This window comes from Globicephala melas, chromosome 7, assembly GCF_963455315.2.
Source record: "Globicephala melas chromosome 7, mGloMel1.2, whole genome shotgun sequence".
Classification (NCBI taxonomy): Eukaryota; Metazoa; Chordata; class Mammalia; order Artiodactyla; family Delphinidae; genus Globicephala; species Globicephala melas.
In genome coordinates this window covers 53,781,758-53,803,703 of record NC_083320.1, presented here as the reverse complement: position 1 = coordinate 53,803,703, position 21,946 = coordinate 53,781,758, and the positions used below count along the sequence as shown (strand labels likewise).

The window sequence follows — 21,946 nt, the reverse complement described above, 5'->3', positions numbered from 1 at the left end:
ATCTGCTTCAAACTGAAATTTGTCACTATATAATAATCCAGAAACGTTAACATTAAAATCGTGTGCAGCCATCCTCCAATCCAAAGTTTACCTATCTATAGCAATCTTGATATTCATATGTATGTGTACCCTAGCAGATGTACACTCTTTATGTACTAATTATGTTTCATTTGCAGCTGGGCTATGGGCTTTATTTTCTTAAACGTATATGGAAAGTGGAGAAGATGAAGGAAAGATAGAGTACCTGGCAAATCAAAGCCTAGGGCCTTGCTACTGTAACTGACAGGTCTTGCTCTATACATTTCACTTTTGTCAACTGATCTAGGCCTTCACCTCTTGTATAGCCCAGATGTTTCCTGAGGACTGACATAAAGAAGGTGATGAAAATTTGCAAGAGGGACTTCATTGTGTGGGGTTTAAAAGAGACTAAGTAATAACACTTGAGTTTCTTAGGGAGGGATTGGCAAATACAAGATTTCACTTGACACTTCATGTAGTCACACAAACCATCGTTTCCCAGTGTTTCCCAAAACACTGAATGAGATACTACTGAGTAGAGAAGATGGGGTTCCACTGTCATGTAAGTACGGGAAATTTTAAGAAAGCAATTAAACAGGTTTCTTTACTGCAACACTTTCTCAGAACATGTAATCTGTAAATGTTTACAGTCATTCCCAGAGAAGGAAACATAGTAAACAGCATTAAACTCTATGACCATGAACTCATTTTCTACCAGTACCCTCTTAGGATGTCTTTCCTGGAGAACATGATTTTGAGAAACACCAGATTTACTCTGCTGGACTACTCAGAAAGCAAGAGGTTTGGAAAATTTTTGTCAAGTAACTTGAGTGATATTTTCAATTCCATAGTATATAAGTATGTGTGTGTGATGTCTATACACACACTCACATATTTACATATATGTAAAATTGTTATTTACATTTTTATATGGCGTCTACCTATAAGATAGTAATGTTCCTAAATGTTTGTTGTAACTTTAGATTTATATTCAAACCATTTGTTTTCATATTTTTACTTTATTTTAAATCAAGATTTGGTGTTAAACTATGATCTTCTCACATCCCTCCTATATCATTATCTCAGTCAACTGGTCTGTGACTATATTTGGATTCATGGAATAACAAGATGCATTCTATCAAGGTTCCATTGTATTTTCAAGGTCAGATTCAAAAGAGATAGACAAGGATGAGTGCTGATCCTTTCAAATTTCCTAATGAAAAATTACTGCCTAGTGACTACTTTGTTACTGAGGATTAATTTGCTTCCTACAGTACTTTTTACCTGGGGAGAGGAAATTGGTCTGAAAACTGTTGAGGTTGAAAAGTTCAATGGAAATCTGTAAAATGATAAATCTAGGTAGTTACAATTAGATCCAGTGTCATAAAATACTAAATTCCTGAAGTTAAACTCATGAATATCACATATTTTACAAGGATGTAGGAGTTCCACAACATAGGCATTTAAGTGCTAACATATGTAAATAAGGTTATAATGATTTTATTTCAAGCTGCAACCTTTTCCATATTCTTTACAAGCAAAGTAAAACTCTAAAAAGGCAGAAAATTGTTTCCTTCTGAAAACATGTTCTTGCAAAATAATTATTTTACACAGTGTCAGGAAAAGGTAAATATATTATTATTCAACAAAATTAAAAGTCTTCTGTAAAGAAACCTGGATTCAAATCAATAAATTTTATATGTAAAGCAAATTCTCAAGTATTAAAAAATAAATTTAATACAACTTTTATAGGCCACGTTTGATTGAATGGAGGCTTGCTTACCTTAGTTCTCTTGGCTTGCATTAACAACAGAGGTTATCTTTTAACACACTAATTATAGCTTTGCAAAGGTGTAATTGTAGGACACTAGACACTTACCTTTCTTTCTCTTGCTGATTTCCTTTATCACTTCCATTGTTAATCAAAGCAAGTTCATCTAATAATGATGTAGATTCCTTTGTAAACTTCTCAAAAACCTAAAGTATGAGATTTTATTAACATGTTAAGGATGATCTTAAAAGTTGATATGTACATAAGGATTTTCAACTAAGAGCAACAGAATTAGTCAAGCAGGATTCTGGTTCCCTCTCTGGACCTCATTTAGTACACTTTAATCACCAGACCACACAGCATAGACAATGCAGACAATGAAGACAAAATTAAAACAATGAAGACAAAACTGCTTCCTAAAACAATGAATAGTTTTAATGGATAAAGAATTTTTTTAATTTAAACACATTAAGAAATTATTTTTATTCCTGATACAAGTTTATATTTATTCCTATTCCCTTGAGAAATATGTGTACCAACAACAGTTTTAACTACATGAACATTATTCAGACCAGTTCTAACCCTCTAATTCCAGTTAAAGAACTTTTCTTTATGTTATTCTATTAATCATTCTGGTTGCATGTTAATACTTAAGAAGTTTTATATATAAGCATGTAGCATAAAAATCAGTTATAATCTTAACATGATTTCTTAAAATATTTCAAAAAAGGGATTTGGGCAACTCTGCTTAGAATAAAATAGACACTCATTGGTTTTATATCATTGTTCAAATATGGTGAAAACAGAACTGGTTACCCATTCTCAAATATCCAAAAGTTCATTATTCTTAAAAAAAAATTAGCATATAATCTAATGTGAGCAAATTTTAAGTTTTTTATTTTAGTCCCTGGCAGTTCAATTAAACAATACTACATTATACAGAGTGGCAAATTTCCAAAGTCTGCCCCGAAAAAGAAGATATATTTTCAGAAATGAAAACCTTAACCTGTCAAACTGCTTTTCAACTCATATTGCTGTCTAAATATCCTCTCTGAAAATGGTGTATCAAGGGCAGACAGAAGAAACAAGAAGAAAACAATCCTGAAGCCTGTGGAATGAAAACCACATTCACAGAAAGACACACAAAAGGACATGCAGAGGACTATGTACCAGATGACGGAACAAGATAAAACCCCAGAAAAACAACTAAATAAAGTGGAGATAGGCAACCTTCCAGAAAAAGAATTCAGAATAATAATAGTAAAGATGATCTAGGACCTCGGAAAAAGAACACAGGCAAAGATCGAGAAGATGCAAGAAAGGTTTAACAAAGACCTAGAAGAATTAAAGAACAAACAAACAGATGCACAACACAATAACTGAAATGAAAAATACACTGGAAGGAATCAATAGCAGAATAACTGATGCAGAAGAACAAATAAGCAACCTGGAAGACAGAAAAGTGGAATTTACTGCCACAGAACAGAATAAAGAAAAAAGAATTAAAAGAAATGAAGACAGCCTAAGAGACCTCTGGGACAAAATTAAATGCACCAACATTCATTCAAATGCATTACAGTCTCCCAGAAGAAGAAGAGACAGAAAGGAACCGAGAAAATATTTAAAGAGATTACAGTCCAAAACTTCCCTAATATGGGAAAGGAAATAGCTACCCAAGTCCAGGAAGTGCAGAGAGTCTCAGGCAGGATAAACCCAAGGAGAAACACGCCAAGACACACAGTAATCAAATTGACAAAAATTAAAGACAAAGAATTATTAAAAGCAACAAGGGGAGAGATATGGGAACATATGTATATGTATAACTGATTCACTTTGTTATAAAGCAGAAACTAACACACCATTGTAAAGCAATTGTACCCCAATAAAGACGTTTTAAAAAAAAAAGCAACAAGGGAAAAACAACAAAGAACATATAAGGGAACTCCAATAAGGTTAACAGCTGATTTCTCAGCAGAAACTCTACAAGCCAGAAGGGAGTGGCATGATATATTTAAAGTGATGAAAAGTAAGAACCTACAACCAAGATTACTCTACCCAGCAAGGATCTCATTCAGATTCAACAGAGACATCAAAAGCTTTATAGACAAGCAAAAACTAAGAGAATTCAGCACCACCAAACCAGCTCTACAACAGATGCTAAAGGAACTTCTCTAAGTGGGAAACATAAGAGAAGAAAAGGACCTACAAAGACAAACCCAAAACAAATAAGAAAATGGTAATAGGAACATGCATATCAATACTTACCTTAAATGTGAATGGATTAAAAGCTCCAACCAAAAGACACAGGCTCACTGAATGGATACAAAAACAAGACGCATATATACGTTGTCTACAAGAGATCCACTTTAGATCTAGGGACACATACAGACAGAAAGTGAGGGGATGGAAAAAGATATTCCATGCAAATGGAAATCAAAAGAAAGCTGGAATAGCAATACTCAGATAAAATAGACTTTAAAATAAAGAGTCTTACAAGAGACAAGGAAGGACACTACAAAATGATAAAGGGATCAATCCAAAAAGTTATAACAATTCTAAATATATATGCACCCAACACAGGAGCATATCAATACATAAGGCAAATGCTAACAGCTATAAAAGAGGAAATCGACAGTAACACAATAATAGTGGGGGACTTTAACACCTCGCTTACACCAGTGGACAGATCATCCAGACAGAAAATTAATAAGGAAACAAAAGCTTTAAATGACACAATAGACCAGATATATTTAATTGATATTTATAGGACATTCCATCTGAAAACAGCAGATTACACTTTTTTCTCAAGTGCCCACAGAACATTCTCAATGATAGATCACATCTTGGATCACAAATCAAGCCTCGGTAAATTTAAGAAAATTGAAATCATACCAAGCATCTTTTCTGACCACAATGCTATGAGATTAGAAATAAATTACAGGGAAAAAAAAGTAAAAAATACAACGCATGGAGGCTAAACAATACCTTACTAATAACCAATAGATCACTGAATAAATCAAAGAAGAAATAAAAAAAAAACCTAGAGACAAACGACAACAAAAACACGACGATCCAAAACCTATGGGATGCAGCAAAAGCAGTTCTAAAAGGGAAATTCATAGCAACACAATCCTACCTCAAGAAACAAGAAAAATCTCAAATAAACAATCTAACCTTACACCTAAATGAACTAGAGAAGAACAAAAAAAACCCAAAGCTAGTAGAAGGAAAGAAACCATAAAGATGAGAGCAGAAATAAATGAAAAAGAAATGAAGGAAACAATAGCAAAGATCAACTAAAACCTGGTTCTTTGAGAAGATAAACAAAACTGATAAAACTTTAGCCAGACTCATCAAGAAAAAGAGGGAGAGGATTCAAACCAATAATATTAAAATGAAAAAGGAGAAGTTGCAACAGACACCTCAGAAATACAAAGCATCATAAGAGACTACTACAAGCAACACTGTGCCAGTAAAATGGACAACCTGGAAGAAATGGACAGATTCTTACAAAGGTAGAAACTTCCAAGACAAAACCGGAAGAAATAGAAAATATGAACAGACTAATCACAAGTAATGATATTGAAACTGTGATTAAAAATCTCCCAACAAACAAAAGTCCAAGACCAGATGGCTTCACAGGTGAATTCTATCAAACATTTAGAGAAGAGCTAACACCCATCCTTGTCAAACGCTTCCAGAAAATTGCAGAGGAAGGAACACTCCCAAATTCATTTTATGAGGCCACCATCACCCTGATACCAAAACCAGACAAAGATACTACAAAAAAAGAAAACTACAGACCAATATCACTGATGAATACAGATGCAAAAATCAACAAAATACTAGCAAACAGACTCCAACAACACTTTAAAGGATCAAACACCATGACCAAGTGGGATTTATCCCAGGGATGCAAGGATTCTTCAATATATGCAAATCAATCAATGTGATATACCATATTAAAAAACTGAAGAATAAAAACCATATGATCATCTCAACAGATGCAGAAAAAGCTCCTGACAAAATTCAACACCCATTTATGATAAAAAAACTCTCCAGAAAGCGTGCAGAGAAGGAACCTACCTCAACATAATAAAGGCCAGATATGACAAACCCACAGCAAACAGCATTCTCAATGGTGAAAAATGAAACCATTTCCTCTAAGATCAGGAACAAGACAAGGATGTCTACAAGGATGTCCACTCTCACCACTATTATTCAACATAGTTTTGGAAGTCCTAGCCACAGCAGAGAAGAAAAAGAAATAACAGGAATACAAATTGGAAAAGAAGAAGTAAAACTGTCACTGTTTGCAGATGATATGATACTATACATAGAGAATCCTAAAGATGCCACCAGAAAACTCTTAGAGCTAATCAATGAATTTGGTAAAGTTGCAGGATACAAAATTAATGCACAGAAATTTCTTGCATTCCTATACACTAACAATGAAAGATCAGAAAGAGAAATTAAGGAAACAATCCCATTCACCACTGCAAAAAAAGAATAAAATACCTAGGAATAAACCAAGGAGGTAAAAGACCTATGCTCAGAAAACTATAAGACACTGATGAAAGAAATCAAAGATAACACAGATAGATGGAGAGATATACCATGTTCTTGGATTGAAAGAATGAATACTGTGAAAATGACTACACTACCGAAAGCAATCTACCGATTGAATGCAATCCCTATCAAATTACCAATGGCATTTTGTACAGAACTAGAACAAAAAATCTTAAAATCTGTAAGGAGACACAAAAGACCCTGAATAGCCAAAGCAATCTTGAGAGAAAAAAACAGAGCTGGAGGAATCAGACTCCCTGACTTCAGACTATACTACAAAGCGACAGTAATCAAGACAATATGGTACTGGCACAAAAAAAGAAATACAGATCAATAGAACAGGATAGAAAGACCAGAAATAAAACCACACACCTATGGTCAACTAATCTATGACAAAGGAGGCAAGGATATACAATGGAGAAAAGACAGACTCTTCAATAAGTGGTGCTGGGAAAACTGGACAGCTATATGTCAAAGAATAAAATTAGAACACTCCCTAACACCATATACAAAAATAAACTCAAAATGGATCTAAGACCTAAATGTAAGCCCGGCCACTGTAAAACTCTTAGAGAGGAAAACATAGGAAGAACACTCTTTGACATAAACCACAGCAAGACCTTTTTTGACCCACCCCTAGAGTAATGGAAATAAAAACAAAAATAAACAAATGGGACCTAATGAAACTTAAAAGCTTTTGCAGAGCAAAGGAAACCATAAACAAGATGAAAAGACAACCATCAGAATGTGAGAAAATATTTACAAACAAATCAATGGACAAAGGATTAATCTCCAAAATATAGAAAAAGCTCATACAACTCAATATTAAGAAAACAAACAACCAATCAAAAAATGGACAGAAGACCTAAATAGACGTTTCTCCAAAGAAGATATACAGATGGCCAACAGGCACATGAAAAGCTGCTCAGCATCATTAATTATCAGAGAAATGTGAATCAAAACTACAATGAGGTATCACCTCACACCAGTTTGAATGGACATCATCAGTAAATCTAGAAACAACAAATGCTGGAGAGGGTGTGGAGAAAAGAGAACCCTCTTGCACTGTTGGTGGGAATGTAAATTGATACAGCCACTATGGACAACAGCATGGAGGTTCCTTAAAAAACTAAAAACAGAATTAACATATGACCCAGCAATCCCACTACTGGGCACATACCCTGAGAAAACCATAATTCAAAAGGAGTCATGTACCACAATGTTCACTGCAGCACTATTTACAATAGCCAGGACAAGGAAGCAACCTAAATGCTCATTAACAGATGAATGGATAAAGAAGATGTGGCACATGTATACAACGGAGTATTACTCAGCCATGAAAAGGAACGAAGCTGGGTCATTTGTAGAGACGTGGATGGACCTGGAGACTGTCATACACAATGAAATACGTCAGAAAGAGAAAAACAAATATTGTATATTAACGCATATATGTGGAATCTAGAAAAATGGTACAAATGAACTGGTTTGCAAGGCAGAAATAGAGACACAGATGTAGAGAACAAACGTATGGACACCGACGGGGGAAAGCGGGGGATGGGGTTGTGGTGGGATGAATTGCAAGATTGGGATTGACATATATACACTAATATGTATAAAATAGATAACTAATAAGAACCTGCTGTATAAAAAAAATTTGGTGTATCAACTAGATTACCTCTCAGGAAATTATGCTGCTGTTATTCAACTCAAAAGATTTACAACTTTGACTATAATACTGCTACTAATGACAACAGTAATAGCTAATATTTGTGAGTCTGACTCCAGAGTATATGCCTTCAAGCATTATGCTATCATATGGTATGCATTATATTTCTTTAGTTTTGTAAAAAGTAAACAGTCTACCTTTCAGTTGATTAAAATTAAAAAGCTATCAAAATATGTCTTATTTATATATAATAACATGTTTCTCATTGTAATATACCAACCAGCCTCTTATTTAACCAGTCCATATGATCATAGGTGAGACTCCCACCAAAATCTTCTGTTAGCTGGCATGGTTCTATATAACGAGTCAGTTTATTGGCAGACACTAAAATAACCTAGAAAGGTAAAAAGAAAGAAAAAAAAAAAACTTAGTCACTATTAATGTCCATGAAAAGTGATGAGGAGGTAAAACTGATTAGCATATGCAATACTATTTCCAACATGATGAAATATTACATAGATATTTATTTAAATAATACAACAGCATTTAAAATCAATTCAATAAATTGTGGCTGTTAAGAAATAAGCTATCACAAACCATTTATAATAACACATTATAAAAAACAAGAGACGTTAGTAGCTCAGATGAAATATTTTCAAATCTTATCAATATGAATAATTTCTTGGTAGTAAAAATCAATCCCTTTAGTACAAAGATGTATTCGTCAAAGAATTTTCACATGGTCTTAAAATTAGCTAGGTACACTACAATAATAAGTACAAATGAATAAAAAATCTGGAAATCAAAAAATGATATACTTTTCTAACATGAAATTTCTCTATCATTCCTTTGATTATATATTAACAAAACATATCCTCTAATAGTAGAGTAAAACTCAGGATAACATATACTAATATTTAATTTGAAAAACAGAACTAGAAAGTAGGGAGAAGTTCAGAGAATTCATAAACTTGAAACTTACCTGTTAAAATGATACTCTTTAAACTTTAAAAGATTTCAAATACAAATTACAAAATGAACAAAGATACCATTTTAGCACTAAATAAAACTTCAATGAAGATATACATGAGTATTAAAAAAATACATATGTGGGAGAAAGATATTCAAATGGTAGTGTTAATGCAAAAGACTTGATAAGAAAAATAACGTGTCCAACTGGAAAGAGCACCATTCCCACCCTAAACAACAACAAAGCCCAGATAATCTACAAAATTAAAACTTTTCTGAAACTCCTCAGAGAGCTGAGGTCACAGAAAAACCAACTAGTCTGAATATGCAGAGAAGACAGGCACCATAGAGAGAGCGGTAGAAGGGGTGACTATCAAATGTGAGGAGCAAATCTTTGGGGATGATGCAACTATTCTGTATCTTAACTGTGATGAAGGATTTATGACTATATCTGTTTGTCAAATCTCAAAATTGTAGGCTAAAAAAGGAATTTTACTGTATGTAAATTATACCTTGATAAACTTAACTTTAAAAAAAAGGGGAGGAATAAACTCAACAACATAAGGAGGACTTGTGAAAGAACTACCAGGAAAAGAAAGAAGGAAAAGAAAAATTCAGAAACATACCCAATATGCAAAACTAGGTATATCCATACTATATATGAAGTTGTAATGTAAACAGTAAATAAGGGGAAATAACCAAGACTACAAAATGCTTTGCTAAAAGGGTGGAAGGGGAGTCACCTTAGGAAGATAACAAAAACATGGTATCAAAAGTTCATAAAAGGGGACTTCCCTGGTGGCAAAGTGGTTAAGAATCCACTGCCAACGCAGAGGACACGGGTTCAACCCCTGGTCCAGGAAGATCCCACGTGCCGTGGAGCAACTAAGCCTGTGCACCACAACTACTGAGCCTGCGCTCTAGAGCCCATGAGCCACAACTACTGAAGCCAGTGCGCCTAGAGCCCATGCTCTGCAACAAGAGAAGCCATCTCAATGAGAAGCCCACGCACTGCAATGAAGAGTAGGCCCCACTCAATGCAACTAGAGAAAGCCCACACGCAGCAAAAAAGACCCAATGCAACCAAAAATAAATAAATAAAAAATAAAATAAAAAATTTTTTAAAGTTCATAAAACTATCAGAGAAAAATAAATTCTGTCATAATTAGGGTTTATAACAAATTGCTATTGATAACAACACATTAAATGCCTTGGATGCTTATGTTAGAAAAGAAAGGCTAATGAATAATGAGCTAAGTGACCTACCTAAGAAGTTGGGGGGCAGGGAGTGGGAAGAGAACAACAGAATACATCCAAAGAAAAGAGAAGGAAGGGGAGAAATTAAGAAATTAATAAAGCCAAAAGTTGTTCCTTGAAAAGACTAAAATGAAATCAACAAAGTTCTGATAACGTAAAGCAAGAAGAAAAGGAAAGTACACTTAAATAACACTAAGAATTAAAAGAACATGGCTACATAGACAGCAGTGATTTAAAAGATACAGATGGACACAGGACATGCTTTTGTCAATAACTATGCAAATTTAGAAGAAATGGACAAATTCCTATAAAAAAAGTAATTTATCAAAACTGACATAAAAAAACCCCAGAACACCTATAATCAATGAGGTGAAGTGAATCACTAGATTCTTTTCATTTTCAGTGATCATACTGTTAGTGGTAGTTTTAGCATTGCTATTCAGAGATCACTTGATGAAAAAGACAGCAAATGATTAATATGCGTTATTCTTATTCTCCTAACCCTCATGTCCTTGAGAAAACAGAATTCTTGAGAGGGAAGACAGGAAAGGGAAAAAGTTACCCTATGGTCTTCAATTTGAATTGGAAGTATCAGATTAAACTCATGATGTATTTCATTTTAAATAAAAACATGCACACTCACATAATATAAATTTTCTAGTTCTGTCCACTGCAACGTTTAGAAATAATGACAAAGGCATTCTGTAGAAATGCACACTCCTAGCATCCCAGATTGTTGTCTTCAAACACTGTTTCCCCCTAAACGTAATCAAAGTTCCTTGGAGAAATGGCCAGTTCTAGATCTGGGGCTGGAAATACACATGGTGACCTTGTAACATCTTCCCACTCAAATATCAAGAAAGCCATCCAAAACTTTTAGGGTTGTGCCAAAAGGTCCGGAAAAGGCTTCCACTGGCCAAATAAGTAACAATTTGCTTATCAATTCAAATTCTTTAATAAACTAAAGGATCTAGGCATTGAACATCAATGGCTGCCAATATCATAAAAAAAGAAGGCTACGAGCCTCATGATCAAGGAAACATCATCACCAATGAACAGCCCTGGAAAAAGAAATTCAGGTCTTAATCTAATCAACTGTTTGAATCCAACTATGAATTCACGGAAATACAGAGATGCAAAAGAGGAGAATGATATGTTAAACTATACCACGTGGATGCTCACTGAAACAAAAAATCCTGTAAAACACATATCCTGGTCTCCCCAAGAAAAAAAAAAATTGTGTAAGAAAAGAGAAAGAGAAATTGAGATTAAAAAGCTTAATTTAATGGACTAACTCAAAATTCCACAACCAATAATAAGAGAATTACATATTCTTTTTAAGCAAACAAGAAATATTTTAAAACTTGAGTGTATATTAGGTCATAAGGAAAACCTTGGTACATTTCAAAGGAAATAACTTCTAACGTTCTATCACCACAATGAAATTAAGTTAGAAATCAATAATCAATCAAATCAGAAATCATTAACAAGATTTTAACACCTATCCATTTGGAAAGGCATCTCAAACCAAGCACAATATCTGGACAGTATCAGGATCCTAATTCAAAGAAATAAATCAATCTGTGTGCATTCACAATTTATGTATAAATTTATGAATAAATTTTAAAATATATTATTTATACAGAATATTTTTATATATTACTAAATCCTTTTATAACATTCATCAAATTTGATACCAACTGGCTCTTTGATATTAAGGAACTGTTTATTTTAAGGCATGTTAATGGTCTTGGGCTATATTTTTTAAAAAAGAGTCTGCAGATATTCAAATGTCTTAAATTTCCTTCACTATAACATCCCCAGCCTTCCTTGGGTGAAGTGGATAGGGGTAAGGATGGGGCAGGTGGCCCATGGGTTGACAGTTGTTGGAACTGGGTATAGGGATACATGGAGTTAACTATAATATTCTGTTTACTTTTTGATGTGTTCATAACTCCTTATAATAAAAATACTAAAAAACTAAAACACATATAAATCTCTTTTAAAAAAACCTTCCCAGAAAGAAAATACCAGGCCCAGCCAATTTACAAGTGAGTTTTAAAAATTAAAGAACAAAGGATCAATCAAGATGGCCAAGGAGGAGTACGTGGAACTCACTTCCTCCTCATGAACACATCAAAAGTACATCTATATGTGAAACAATTCTCACTGAAGATGAACTGGAAACTGGCAGAAAGACTCCCATACAAGAAAGGCTATAAGATCCACATGGAATCAGGTAGGAAGGGAAAAGACATAATAAGGTCGGGAGCTGTGCCCCTGAAAGGGGACACAGAAGAAAAGAAAGATTACATGGGTGGAGACCCGCCCTGGGGAGTGAGCAGTTCAAGCCACAGACTGGGCATCTCACTCTTGGGGTCCAACACAGCGGGGACAGGCCCGTGGTTGGCTGGAGGATTGCTGGGACTAACTGGAGGAGTATGGGAAGCCTGGACTCCATTTGTGAGAAGCATGCATGCTGGTGTGCCCATGAGGCAATGCGGAGAGAACAGAGTGAGGACCGTCCAGTGGCTGCAGGGTTTCCTGTGACTGCCTCAGTGCATATCCCAGCCGAAGCCAAGCAAAGGCTCCAGGTCTGCTTACTCCATGTTGCAAGACGTACTGGATCTAGGGGGTCACACGACCAGGAGAAAGCTCAGCTGTGGATTCAGAGGCAACTCGGTTGCAGAGAGCAGTGACAGCCACTCTTGGCATATACTCAGGCAGTGCATCAGAAGCAGCCCAGAACTCTGACAGTAGCCATTCCCCTACAGCTCACCTCCCAATACACGCTGAGACCACAAGGCCCCACCTGCCCTGTGGTGTGGCTTCACGACAGGGCAATGGTGGCAGAGGCTGTGGGTGTGATTGGCTGGGGTCTGAATGAAGGGGGAGAAACAACTGCTGGCACCTGCAAGGCGGTGCAGCTTAGAATCTGTCTGCAAGCAAAATAAGCCAAGAGTGCACACAGGCCCCATTTGCTTCAGCACTCCCCCACTCTGGGTCAAGGGTCATGGTGCTGGGAAAGTAGAAAGCACACACTTAAGGGGAACAAAGTCAGAGCAGGCCTGACCTTCAGGGCTTCTGCTTCACCAACTTGGGATCAGACCCCACACCTGAAAGGCCAGTGATGGCCACTGAGCAGAGGAGAAGCCTCGTCTCACACCCGGCTACAGCCCTGGCACCTCCACCTCCAGCACCACCTCTTACCAAGGTGATAGTGGCCATTATACCCTGAGGAAAGACATGACTGGCATCCACGTCAAATCCAGCTCTCCAACCACTGGGCACTGGGCATATGCAGTCTGTACATGAACGATCCCGCAGAAGGACAAACCTTTAAGACACAATAGGTAACTATTTCACCAAAATTCATAGAGACAGAGAAAGTTAAGTAAAATGAAAGGCAGAGGAACTGGTCTCAAATGAAATAGCAAGAGAATAACCAGGAAAAAATAATGAAACAGAAATGAGCAATTTACAGAAAAAGAAATCAAAGCTTTAGTAATAAGAATGTTAACTGAATTAGGGAAAAGAATAGATTAACACAGTGAGAATTTTAACAAGGAACTAGAAAAAAGCAAGAAAAACCCAATCAGAAATGAAGGATTCAATAACTGAAATAAAAAACACACTAGAAGGAATGAATAGCAGGCTAAGTGGTGCAGTCTTCTGCACAGAATAATGGCAATCATCCAGTCAGAACAGCAAAAAGAAAAACAAATTTTTAAAAATGAGAGCAATTTAAGAGATCTCTGGGATAACATTAAACATATCAACTTTCACATTATAGGGGTCCCAGAAGGAGAAAAGAGAAAGAAGAGGATCAAAAATGTATTTGATGAGATTATGGCTGAAAACTTCCCAATCCTGAAGAAAGAAGCAGATATCTATGTACAAGAGGCACACAGGGTCCCAAATAAGATGAAACCAAACAGATCCATACCAAAACATACCATAATTAAAATGGTAAAAGTTAAAGAGAGAATTCTAAAGGCAGCAAGAGAAAAATAGAGATTCATATACAAGGGAATCCCCATAAGGCTATCAGCTGATTTTTCTGCAGAAACTTTGCAGGTCAGAAGACAGTGGCATGATATACCTAAAGTGCTAAAAGGGAAAAAACTGCAACCCAGGATACTCTACCCAGCAAGATTATCACTGAGGAACGAAGAAGGGACTAAAACAAAAAACTTCTCAGACAATCAAAAACTAGAAGGGTTCATACTAAATCAACTCTAAAAGAAGTGTTAAAGGGTCTTCTCCAAGTGAAGGGAAGTAAGAATCCATGGAAAAGGGAAAATCTCAGTAGGACAAGCAAATATACAGTTAGGGCTGAGGAACAACCACTTAAATAAGCTAGTGCAAAGATTAAAACACAAAAAATTATAACAGCAACTATAACTTTATATAAACAGTGAAGGCATAAAATGAAGATATAAAATGTGACATCAAAAAACACAAAGTGTGGGGCTTCCCTGGTGGCGCAGTGGTTGAGAGTCTGCCTGCCAATGCAGGGGACACGGGTTCGTGTCCCGGTCTGGGAAGATCCCACATGCCGCAGAGCAGCTGGGCCCGTAAGCCATGGCCACTGAGCCTGCGCGTCTGGAGCCTGTACTCCGCAATGGGAGAGGCCACAACAGTGAGAGGCCCGCGTACCGCAAAAAAAAACAAAACAAAAAAACCCACAAAGTGGAAGGAGTAAAATATGTAGATATTTTTGAATGTGTTTGAATTTAAACGACTGCCAGTTTAAAACAAATAGGTATAGTTATAAGTCAACATAATTGAAGCCCATGGTAACCACAAATCAAAAACCTTCAACAAATACACAAAAACTGAGAAGAAAGAAACACAAGCATAATACTAAAGAAAATCATCAAACCACAAGGGAAGAAACAAAAAGAAGAAATCAACAGAGAAGAAACTACAAAAACAACCAGAAAACAAGTAATAAAATGGCGATAAGTACATACCTATCAATAATTACTTTAAATGTCAATGAACTAAATGCTCCAATCAAAAGACACACTGTGGTTGACTGGATAAAAAACAAGAGTCATCTACATTCTGCCCATAAGAGACTCACTTCCGTGCTAAAGGTACACACAGACTGAAAGTGAGAGATGGAAAAAGACATTTCATGCAAATGAAAATGATGAGAAAGCAGGGACAAAACAGACTTTTTTTTAAAAAAAGGTATAACAAAAGACAAAGAAGGACATTATATAATGATAAAGGTATCAATACAAGAAGAGGATTTTACACTGGTTAACATATATAAACCCAAAACAGGAGCACTTAAATATATAAAGCAAATAGTACAGATATAAAGGGAGAAACTGACAATAATATTGGGTTGGCCAAAAAGTTCATTTTGGTTTTCCCATAAGATGTTACAGAAAAACCAATAAAATAGTAGTAGGGGACTTGAGCATCCTACTTACATCAATAGACATCTTCCAGACAGAAAATCAGTAAGGAAACAGTGGTCTTAAAGGAAACAATATACCAGCTGAACTTAACAGATGTCTACAAAACATTTCATCCAAAAATAGCAGAATACACATTCTTTTCAAGTGCACATGGAACGTTCTCCAGGAATGATCACAAGCTAGTCCACAAAACAAGTCTCAACAAATTTAAGAGAACAGAAATTATATCAAGTATTTATTCCAACCACAACAGAATTAATAAACTAGACATTTATTACAGAAAGAAAAATGGGAAAACCACAAATATGTGGAGACTAAACAACAAGCTACAAAAAACACCTATGGGTCAATGAAGAAATCAGAGAGGAAATGAGAAAATACCTGAAGACAAATGAAAATGGAAATACAACTTTCCAAAATCTATGGGGTGCACCAAAAACAGTTCTAAGTGGGAAGTTTGCAGCGACACAGGCCTTCCTCAAGAAGCAAGAAAAATTTCAAATAAACAACCTAACCTACCATCTGAAGGAATTAGAAAAAGAAATACAAACAAAGCCTGAAGTCAGCAAAAGAAAGGAAATAATAAAGACCAGAGAAGAAATAAATGAAATAGATACCAAAAGAGAGAAGAGATCAATGAAACCAAGAGCTGGTTCTCTAAAAAAATAAACAAAACTGATAAACCGTTAGACAGGCTCACGAAGAAGAGAGAAACCAAATAAACAAAAGAAAAAAAGGAGGAATAACAACTGATACCAGAGATATAAAAAAAAAAATCGCAAGAGAATACTACCAACAGTTATATGCCAACCAACTGGACAACCTAGAAGAAATACACAAATTTCTAGATATGTACAACCTGCCAAGACTGAATCAAAAAGAAATAGACAGGGCTTCCCTGGTGGTGCAGTGGTTGAGAGTCCACCTGCCGATGCAGGGGACACGGGTTCGTGCCCCAGTCCGGGAAGATCCCACATGCCGCGGAGCGGCTGGGCCTGTGAGGCATGGCCGCTGAGCCTGCGTGTCTGGAGACTGTGCTCCGCAACGGGAGAGGCCACAACAGTGAGAGGCCCACATACCGCAAAAAAAAAAAAAAAAAAAAAAAAAAGAAGAAACAGACAATCTGAACAGACTGATCACTAGTAGCAAAACAGAATTTGTAATTTAAAAAACTCCTAGCAAACAAAAGCCCTGGACTGACTGGATGGCTTCACAGGGAAATTCTACAAAACATATAAAGAAGAACTAATACCAATTCTTCACAAACTATTCCAAAAAACCGAAGATGAAGGAACGATCCTAAATGGATTCTATGAAGCCAGCATTACCCTGATACCAAAACCAGACAAAGACACTACAAAAAAAAAAAAAAATTACAGGCCAATATCTTTGATAAATATAGATGCAAAAATCCTCAACAAAATACTAGCAAACTGAACCCAACAATATATAAAAAGGGTCATATACCATGATCAAGAGGGATTTATTCCAGGGATGCAAGAATGGTTCAATATTCAGAAATCAATGTCATACACCTCATTAACAAAAGGAAAAAAATCACATGATCATCTCAATAGACACAGAAAAAGCATTTGACAAAATTCAACATGCATTCATGATTAAAACTCATCAAAGTGGGCATAGAGGGAACATATCTCAACATAATAAAAGTCAGTTATGATAAACCCACAGCTAACATCAAACACAATGGTAAAAAGCTGAAAGCCTTTCCTCTAAATTCAAGAACAAGACAAGGATGCCCACTCTCACCACTTTTATTCAACACAATTTTGGAAGTCCTAGCAATAAGTGGTGCTGGGAAAACTAAACAGCTACATCTAAAAGAATGAGATTAGATCATTTCCTCACACCATATACAAAAATGAACTCAAAATGGATTAAAGACCTGAATGTAAAACCTGAAACCATAAAATCCTTAGAGGTGAACAAAGAACATTCTTTGACACAGATTGTAGCAATATTTTTTTTGATCCGTCTCCTAAGGGAAAAAAAAGAATTAGTAAATAAAAGCAAAAATAAACAGATGGGACCTAATCAAACTTAAAAGCTTTTTCACAGAAAAGGAAACCATCAACAAAACAAAAAGACAACCTACTGAATGGTAGAAAGTATTTGGAAATGATATGACCAATAAGGAGTTAATATCCAAATAATATGACCAATAAGGGTTAATAAACAACTGATACAACTCAATATCAAAAAACCCAAACAACCTGATAAAGAAATGGGCAGAAGACCTGAACAGACATTTTTCCAAAGTCATACAGACGGCCAACAGGCACATGAAAAGATGCTCAATCTTGCTAATCAACAGAGAAATGCAAATCAAAACTACAATGAGATACCACCTCATATCTGTCAGAATGGCTGTCACCAAAAAGACCACAAATAACAAATGTTGGCGAGAATGTGGAGAAAAGGGACCACATTACATTGTTGGTGAGAATGTAAATTGGTGCAGCCACTGTGGAAAACAGTATGGAGCTTCCTCAAAAAAACTAAAAATAGAACTACCATATGATCTAGAAATTCCACTCCTGGGTACATATCCAGAAAAAAACAAAAACACTAATTCAAAGATACATGCACCCCAATGTTCACAGTAGCACTATTTACAACAGCCAAGATACAGAAGCAACCCAAGTGTCCATTAACAGATGAATGGATAAAGATGTGGTGTGTGTGTGTGTGTGTGTGTGTGTGTATACATGTGTGCGTGTGTGTAAATAAACACACGCACACATGTATACATATATAAAATGGCATATTACTCAGCCATAAAAAAAACAAATTCAGCCATTTGCAGCAACATGGATGGACCTAGAGATTATTATGCTTAGTGAAATAAGTCAGACAAAAAAGACAAATACTATGTTATCAATTATTTGTGGAAGTTAAAATATAAAATGAATAATTATATGTAGCAAAACAGAAACAAACTCATAGATACAAAGAACAAACTAGTGGTTACCAGTGGGATAGGGGGGAGTGGCAAGATAGGGGTATGGAATTAAGAGATACAAATTAGTATGTATAAAATAGATAAGCAACAAGAGTATATTATACTGCACAGGGAATTATAGCCATTGTTTTGTAATAACTTTTAATGGTGTATAATCTCTAAAAATACTAAATCATTATGCTGTACACCCAAAACTAATGTAATAGTGTAAAATAACTATACTTCAACTAATTGATATCAAAGAACAGATCATTTCAATCTTTTAAAAAAATTTTATTCATTTATTTATTTATGGCTGCATCAGGTCTTAGCTGTTGCAGGCGTGATCTTTCATTGCAGCACACAGGCTCTCTAGTTGTGGTGCACGGGCTTAGTTGCCCCACAGCATGTGGGATCTTAGTTCCCCTACCAGGGATCGAACCCACGTCCCCTGCATTGGAAGGCGGATTCTTAGCCACTGGACCACCAGGGAAGTCTCCCAGATCATTTCTATCTTAAACAAATGCTTCCAAAGAATAGAAATGCAGCGAATACTCCAACTCATATTATGAGACAAGAATAACATTGAAACCCAACAACAATTTGAGAAAAGAAAAAACCATAATGAATGGCAAATATCCAGGTTTAGCTGGTATCAAGTGTCAGCAAAGCTGTTGGGCAGCATGAATTCTTACACAGCAGAAATGCATACATAAATTAAAACACCTTTGGAAAACAATTTGGCATTATCTTGAAAACTTGAACATTTCTATAACCTATGCCTGGATATTCTGCAAGCAGAAAAATCTTATACATATTTACCAGGAGACATATGTAAGAACGTAAACATCATTCATAATGTCAAAAGAATGGAAACAACACAAATGTCCATCAATAGGAGAATAAGTAAATTGTTTTTATTCACAGAATGGAATAACATTCATCAGTGAAAATGAATCAACTACATCTACTGCAAGAATATGCATAAATCTTAAACATATAATGATGAGTGAGAAAAAGCAAGGTACTGAAGACTAAAATCATATTATTTATAAAGTTCAAAAATAGGTGAAAATATATTAAGAATAAACTATCTTTAAATGGGAACTCTATAGAAATAGATATAAAAGAATAATAAAAGATAAACACTCCCTATTTTCTTCTAAAAATTTTGTCTTTCTCATTTATGTTTTTAATACATACACACACACACACACACACACACACACACATGCACGAGAACATGAACAAAGGATGGGTAGACACAAATAAGTTAGGTGTTAAGGGATGGGGGGTATATGAATGAGACCAGGGAGGGGCACTCAAATTTATTTCAAGCTGTTGATATCTGGATTCTTAGGTTGGGTCGTGGGTGCCCAAGTGTTTTATTATTAAGCTTCATGTTATATGTATTTTTTAAGAATATGTTCTAAATACTATATTAAAATACTAAAAACAGAAAGAATGAACAGAGGTAGGGAATCACTGACAGAAGGGGCACCACGAGATCTCAACTCAGACTGAAGAAAGGGTAACTCTTCTGAGGCAGCAAATAAGGAGGTTAGAGAAAAAATGGACAATCTTGTGGTGGTGATGACAGAAAGCAGAAGGAATTTATGTGCCTCTTTTTTTCCATTAAAAAAATAAAAAAGATATTGAACATCAAATTACATTTTTGGTTAGTTTAATAACAACAAACTATATTTTGCCTATCTATTTTAAAAGGCAATTTAATGCTATCTCTACTATGAAGAGTTTAGCATATCAATTTCACTGTTCTCCTGTTTTGGTACTAATGGGAGCTAATTTAAGATAAACAATAAAAAGAACACAGAAAATGGTTTTCTTAGTGAAAAAGTTGTTAAAGAGGGCCTCTATTTCATCCTCTTGTTCTAATGCAACTTCTTTAGACTAGTTCTTAGAGACAGGCATGATGTTAAACATGAAATAATAAGTGGAGTTAGGCCACGGAAACCATTTAATCTGCCACCAACTCCTTTTGGGATCAAGACAGAAACTTCCACACTAAGAAAATTAAACACAATCAGATCCCAGGGAGGGGCTTTTCCTTTCTTCAAAACTGTCAATCTATTAAACAGAAATATACCAATAATGAAACAAAGAAATATGTATTTATTCCATGAGGAAATAAACTACTTGCTAAATTGAGCATGAATTCACATCTGAAAAGATAACATTTCCAGAGCACTCTTTCCTGAAAAGAGGACTGAATAGAAAACTTAAATAACACAATGAATGGTCTTTTTGCTCTTCTATTTCTGCTCTCCTTATTTGGCACAATATTCAATTTAAGCAGTGAAAACATATCTCTTGAGAAATTGCTATCAGGTCCCTTATAATTTTAACGTCAAATGTTCAACATTCATTATTTACTGGACATTAAATTTATTTATTAGAAGTATTATTTATTAGAAGTTATGTGTTCTAGTGCTGGGAATATAAGGATAAATAAGTCATGCTTCTACAAAGTAAATGAGCTTTTTATTTCTGCAATATTCCAGAGAGAGTTGTGCACGCTTTTATAAAAAAGAAATAGATTAAAGTTTTCTGGTTTGCTTCTAGAGCCTTTACTGAAAATACTCTAACTAAATCTAAATGTTGTCCCTTTGGTTGTAGTAGCACAGAGGGCCAAAGGCTTTACTAGAATACCCCAAATGATTTCCAAATCCCTTTCCTAGATTAAACACCATTATATGATAATTGGAAGGATACTGAATCAGGAGCCAATCACTCCACGTTTGTGCCCTAGCTCTGCCACAAATTCACTGACTTGTAGAAGTCAACCTAAAGGAATTCACTCCAGGCTTATCTCCCTATGTGCCAAAGAAGGCAGCTGCATTAAATTATCTGTGATGTCTCTTTAAGCTCTAAGAGGTCATAATTTTAATGAGTTGTCATCCTATACATTTAATTTGGGCCATTTTCTCTAATATATGACCTGTCTTGCCCAATGAAAAGAGCACTTGTCACTTTCTACCCACTCTGGTTAATCTCACTATTATACTTAAATACATTAAAATCATTTTGCAGTTGTAGTTTCTAAATACAGTAAAATCATTAGCAACAGATTTCAAGTTTAATAAGCCAAAGGGAAAATTCGCAGTTATTGTTATATATGGCAAAAGTTTATTTACATCCGAATATTCCTCTTGAAAGCTTTTCCTAAAAAATCAACTTAAATGTAAATAGTACAGATTCTTTCATGATGTAAAATATATTTGAGAGTATACTATCCCTTACTAAATATAATTTTTTAAATAGTTGGCTAAGATTACTCC

At 35.3% G+C, this 21,946-nt stretch overlaps 1 protein-coding gene across 3 annotated transcripts in view; it reads right to left on the bottom strand.

Moving 5' to 3' along the window:
- The window catches only part of SESTD1 (SEC14 and spectrin domain containing 1), a 146,542-nt gene that overhangs the window by 46,898 nt on the left and 77,698 nt on the right, over positions 1-21,946 (bottom strand). For all 3 annotated transcript variants that reach the window (XM_060302198.2, XM_030850718.3, XM_030850723.3), the window contains 2 exons: positions 8,305-8,418; positions 1,898-1,995 (listed from right to left, as the gene is read on the bottom strand). In XM_060302198.2, coding sequence (XP_060158181.1) covers positions 1,898-1,995; positions 8,305-8,418 — 212 coding nt within the window. The remainder of the gene's footprint in view (positions 1-1,897; positions 1,996-8,304; positions 8,419-21,946) is intronic.